This window comes from Rutilus rutilus (genome assembly GCF_951802725.1).
Source record: "Rutilus rutilus genome assembly, chromosome: 10".
Classification (NCBI taxonomy): Eukaryota; Metazoa; Chordata; class Actinopteri; order Cypriniformes; family Leuciscidae; genus Rutilus; species Rutilus rutilus.
In genome coordinates this window covers 43,618,005-43,623,004 of record NC_140215.1, presented here as the reverse complement: position 1 = coordinate 43,623,004, position 5,000 = coordinate 43,618,005, and the positions used below count along the sequence as shown (strand labels likewise).

Genomic DNA, 5,000 nt, shown 5'->3' with positions numbered 1-5,000 from the left:
TGCGTGTGTGTGTGTCTCACAGTGATCTGCTCAGTCAGCACAGCATTGGTAGCCTCGGTCTCGTGCAGAAGGTGTGTGTGTGTGTGTGTGTGTGTGCGTGTGCGTGTGTGTGCGCGTGTGTGTGTGTCTCACAGTGATCTGCTCAGTCAGCACAGCATTGGTAGCCTCGGTCTCGTGCAGAAGGCCGTTCAGGTGCTCCACACTGCGGGCGGCGCTGCTCAGCTTCACCGTCAGCTCCTCTTTACTGGGCTCCATCTGCCAGTCAGCAGGCTCTACACACACACACAAACGCACAAATAATGAATAGTATATATATAATTAGATAATCAAACAAACATTTTACACCTGGACGAGCTCATCACACATCAGCTGAACACTCAGATGAGGTCCAGCACACTGGTGTGTGTACCGTGTTTGAGGTCAGAGGTCAGCAGCTGCTCCAGAGAGGTCAGCGGGGTCGCGGTGGAGGACAGTGACTCAGTCTCTGTGGTCTCCATGCCCTCGCCCTCCTCTCGATCGCCCTGCAGATCCAGCGCTGGAGCGTCTGCTGGCTTCCGGTCCGCCTGAGCCTTCCTGCCCTGAGGATGATGCACTGGGAGAGAGAGGGAGAGAGGGAGAGAGAGAGAGAGAGAGAGAGAGAGAGAGAGAGAGAGAGAGAGAGAGAGAGAGTGAGTTACGCTGAAGAGCAGCTGAGTGTGTGTGTGTGTGTGTGTGTGTGTACCTGCAGTAACAGTCTCCCTCTGCAGCTGGTAGAGCTGAGTCTCCAGCCGGTTGATCTGCTGCTGTAGCGTCTCCACTGTACGGCAGTGCTCGTCCTGCTGGAGCCGCGTCTGCTCGCGGAAGCTAATGCGCAGAGCCTCCGTCTGAGCGCTCAGCTGAGCCGCGCACTGTCCGTGCTCCGACCGCAGGGACACGCTCTCCGACTGCAGCGACAGCAGCCTGATGATGAACACAGAGAACAGCCTCATAACACCACCAGAACTGCTCGTCTGGCTCTTTAAATGCTCTTTATGGCAGGATGGATTCTGATTGGCTGACAATGTTTTTATCGTCCATCAGCTCGAATGTAATTCCTCTGTGTCGTTAGCATTATACAGTGGGGAGAACAAGTATTTGATACACTGCCGATTTTGCAGGTTTTCCCACTTACAAAGTCTGTAATTTTTATCATAGGCACTCTTCAACTGTGAGTGACGGAATCTAAAACAAAAATCCAGAAATCACATTGTATGATTTTTAAGTAAATAATTTGCACTTTATTGCATGACATAAGGATTTGATACCTAAGAAAAGCAGAACTTAATATTTGGTACAGAAACCTTTGTTTGCAATTACAGAGATCATACGTTTCCTGTAGTTCTTGACCAGGTTTGCACACACTGCAGGGATTGTGGCCCACTCCTCTATACAGACCTTCTCCAGATCCTTCAGGTTTCGGGGCTGGCGCTGGGCAATACGGACTTTCAGCTCCCTCCAAAGATTTTCTATTGGGTTCAGGTCTGGAGACTGGCTAGGCCACTCCAGGACCTTGAGATGCTTCTTACGGAGCCACTCCTTAGTTGCCCTGGCTGTGTGTTTCGGGTCGTTGTCATGCTGGAAGACCCAGCCACGACCCATCTTCAATGCTCTTACTGAGGGAAGGAGGTTGTTAGCCAAGATCTCGCGATTCATGGCCCCATCCATCCTCCCCTCAATACGGTGCAGTCGTCCTGTCCCCTTTGCAGAAGAGCATCCCCAAAGAATGATGTTTCCACCTCCATGCTTCACGGTTGGGATGGTGTTCTTGGGGTTGTACTCATCCTTCTTCCTCCAAACACGGCGAGTGGAGTTTAGACCAAAAAGCTCTATTTCTGTCTCCTCAGACCACATGACCTTCTCCCATTCCTCCTCTGGATCATCCAGATGGTCATTGGCAAACTTCAGATGGGCCTGGACATGTGCTGGCTTGAGCTGGGGGACCTTGCGTGCACTGCAGGATTTTAATCCATGACGGCGTAGTGTGTTACTAATGGTTTTCTTTGAGACTGTGGTCCCAGCTCTCTTCAGGTCATTGACCAGGTCCTGCCGTGTAGTTCTGGGCTGATCCCCCACCTTCCTCATGATCATTGATGCCCCACGAGGTGAGATCTTGCATGGTGGCCCAGACCGAGGGAGATTGACCGTCATCTTGAACTTCTTCCATTTTCTAATAATTGTGCCAACAGTTGTTGCCTTCTCACCAAGCTGCTTGCCTGTTGTCCTGATGCCCATCCCAGCCTTGTGCAGGTCTACAGTTTTATCCCTGATGTCCTTACACAGCTCTCTGGTCTTGGCCATTGTGGAGAGGTTGGAGTCTGTTTGATTGAGTGTGTGGACAGGTGTCTTTTATGCAGGTAACGAGTTCAAACAGGTGCAGTTAATACAGGTAATGAGTGGAGAACAGGAGGGCTTCTTAAAGAAAAACTAACAGGTCTGTGAGAGCCGGAATTCTTACTGGTTGGTAGGTGATCAAATACTTATGTCATGCAATAAAATGCAAATTAATTATTTAAAAATCATACAATGTGATTTTCTGGATTTTTGTTTTAGATTCCGTCACTCACAGTTGAAGAGTACCTATGATAAAAATTACAGACTTCTACATGCTTTGTAAGTAGGAAAACCTGCAAAATCGCTCCAGTAGGGTGTCGTGCTCTCTCTCTTTCTCTCTCTCTCTCACACACACACACACACACACACACACACACACACACACACACACACACACACACACACTCTCACCTCTCCCGCAGCTCCGCCTCTTTGCTGACGCTCTCCTGCAGGATCTTGTTGTGCCGCTCCAGCAGGGTGTCGTGGTCCGTCTGCAGCTGCTGTAGTTCTGCTGTGCTGCACTGAAGGCTGGTCTGCGTCTCCTGCAAGCGTCTGCGCAGCTGCTCCAGCGCAGCCTCCATCTGCTCTCTGAACACAGCACAACCAGCCTCAGGACACACACTCCCTCCGCTGAACACAGTCAGTGACAGCTAAAGCATGCGCATGCCGCTCACCTCTCCTGCCTGAAGGCGTCTCCATCGCTCTGGCCGGAGCTCTTGTGCTTCTGCTGCTTCAGCACATTATGGACTCGCACCTTGTAGCTCTCAAACTCAGACACGGTCGCCGCCAGATCAGCCTGCAGTCGCAGCAGAGAGATAGTGGCGCGTGAGAGTTAGTGTGTGTGTGTATGTGTGTGACACGAGCGTCAGGAGCTGAGGTCCATCTCTGCTGCGCTCGGAACAATATTGTGTGTGTGTGTGTGTGAGTCTGAGAGTGTGTGTATGTGCGTGAGAGTGAAAGTGTGTGTGTGTGTGTGTGTGTGTGTGTGTGTGTGAGAGAGTGAGAGTGTGTGTATATGTGTATGTGTGAGAGTGAGAGTGTGTGTGTGTGTGTGTGTGTTCACCTTGGCGGCTGCGTTCTCGTCCTGCAGCTTCTTCACACTGAGTCGCTGTGAGCGTGACGTGTGTGTGTGCTGCTCGTTCATCAGCTTCAGCTGCTCCTGTAGACGGTGCCGCTCCGCTGTCAGATCACTGCACTGGATCTGAGACACACACACACATCATCGTCAACACACACACACACACACACACACACACACACACATCATCGTCAACAGACACACACACACACACTAGAGCCCTGCACGGGCCTCAAATCTAGGCCCGAGCCCGGCCCTGGCCCGAGACGCTCAGGCCCTAGCCCGACCCGTGTCCGACAGCTCATCAGAATTATCAGCCCGAGTCCGACCCGAGGCTGGTTTTTTTTTTTTTACAGCGGCAGCCTGCCCTATTTGCAGCCATTAAAATATGTCCGTTTTGTTAGTTAGGTTTCTTTTCTTTTCATTTCTTTATTAAGTTAATTTAGACAAATGTTTGGAGCATTTAAAAAAAAAAAAAAGTAATAACTCAGTGAGTGTTTTAGCGCAATTTTCTGACGTCATGGGATCACAACACTAAGAGATAGTAAATCTTTTCCTGGATTTTTTTTGTGCGTTCCCAAGATTAGACCTTCCTTAACATAATGCCGAAAACCCGAAGTCTCTAGGGGGTCTGGTTGAGGAGTAGATAGAAGTGCAAGATTGGTGCGCACAGACAGAACAGAAATCATGAGTTAACAATCGCAATTTTGTCCGGTGGAAAATTGCGCTAAAAATTACGACCAAAGCAGCCGAGCCAACAGTGAGTAAAACATGTTTGATCAATTTAGCCTCTCAAATCAACGCTAATACTTTACTTGGCTACAATAAAATCCATAGATATAAAACACTTCAAGCATATCACAGACAGTTAGTTTAATGTTTATTTATTAAACCACAGTGAGTAATTTTTTTTTAAAATACTGAGGCAGGCTCAGGCTGCTCGCAACAGCGCTCGCAAACGAAATGAGCAATAGAGCAAATAAATTAAAAAAAATCAAAAACAAACTTGCAGGTTATCTTACCTCAAAAATGCACCACAGAACATGGCCATTCTTTTTTCCAGTAGTTTCCAACAGTTAAACGAAAATAAAGTCCAATCAAACGAAAAACGAAAAACATCAGTAGCCTAGTTTCCAACAGTTAAACGAAAAAAAAGTCCAATCAAACGAAAAGTTAGAACAGTCTCTTACAGTGCATCGTGGAGAAAAAGAATAGCATCCACAGTGGGAGATTTTAACCCAGTCCTCTCTTCTATCACTCTGCGATTTTTCTCTTAATATTCTGCATTATTTGCAAGTGAGGTGAATCGTTGGTTGCGCTGACGGGAAACCTTCTGTGTGTGCGCGTGCGTGAGACTGTCATGTCAATCATATGTCAGTATAATTATAAGATTATGAAAGTTATGAGGTTATTAAATGTCTTTCTATGTTTGTTCTTCTATCGTCGACGTCAACTTCTCATATTTTTTTAATTAATGTCTAAAAATATAAAAAGAAGGATAACCCAAAAAAGGCCCGAGGCCCGGCCCGCATGTGAACTATGACGTGAAAATTGGCCCGAAGCCCGGCCCTAG

General features: G+C 48.0%; 1 protein-coding gene across 1 annotated transcript in view; it reads right to left on the bottom strand.

Annotated features, from left to right (window-relative positions):
* The window catches only part of gcc2 (GRIP and coiled-coil domain containing 2), a 34,426-nt gene that overhangs the window by 7,065 nt on the left and 22,361 nt on the right, over window positions 1-5,000 (bottom strand). The window contains exons 16-21 of the mRNA XM_084421242.1: window positions 3,413-3,550; window positions 3,024-3,145; window positions 2,761-2,937; window positions 722-939; window positions 410-592; window positions 133-272 (exon numbers count right to left, since the gene is read on the bottom strand). Of these exons, the coding sequence (XP_084277368.1) occupies window positions 133-272; window positions 410-592; window positions 722-939; window positions 2,761-2,937; window positions 3,024-3,145; window positions 3,413-3,550 (978 nt within the window). The remainder of the gene's footprint in view (window positions 1-132; window positions 273-409; window positions 593-721; window positions 940-2,760; window positions 2,938-3,023; window positions 3,146-3,412; window positions 3,551-5,000) is intronic.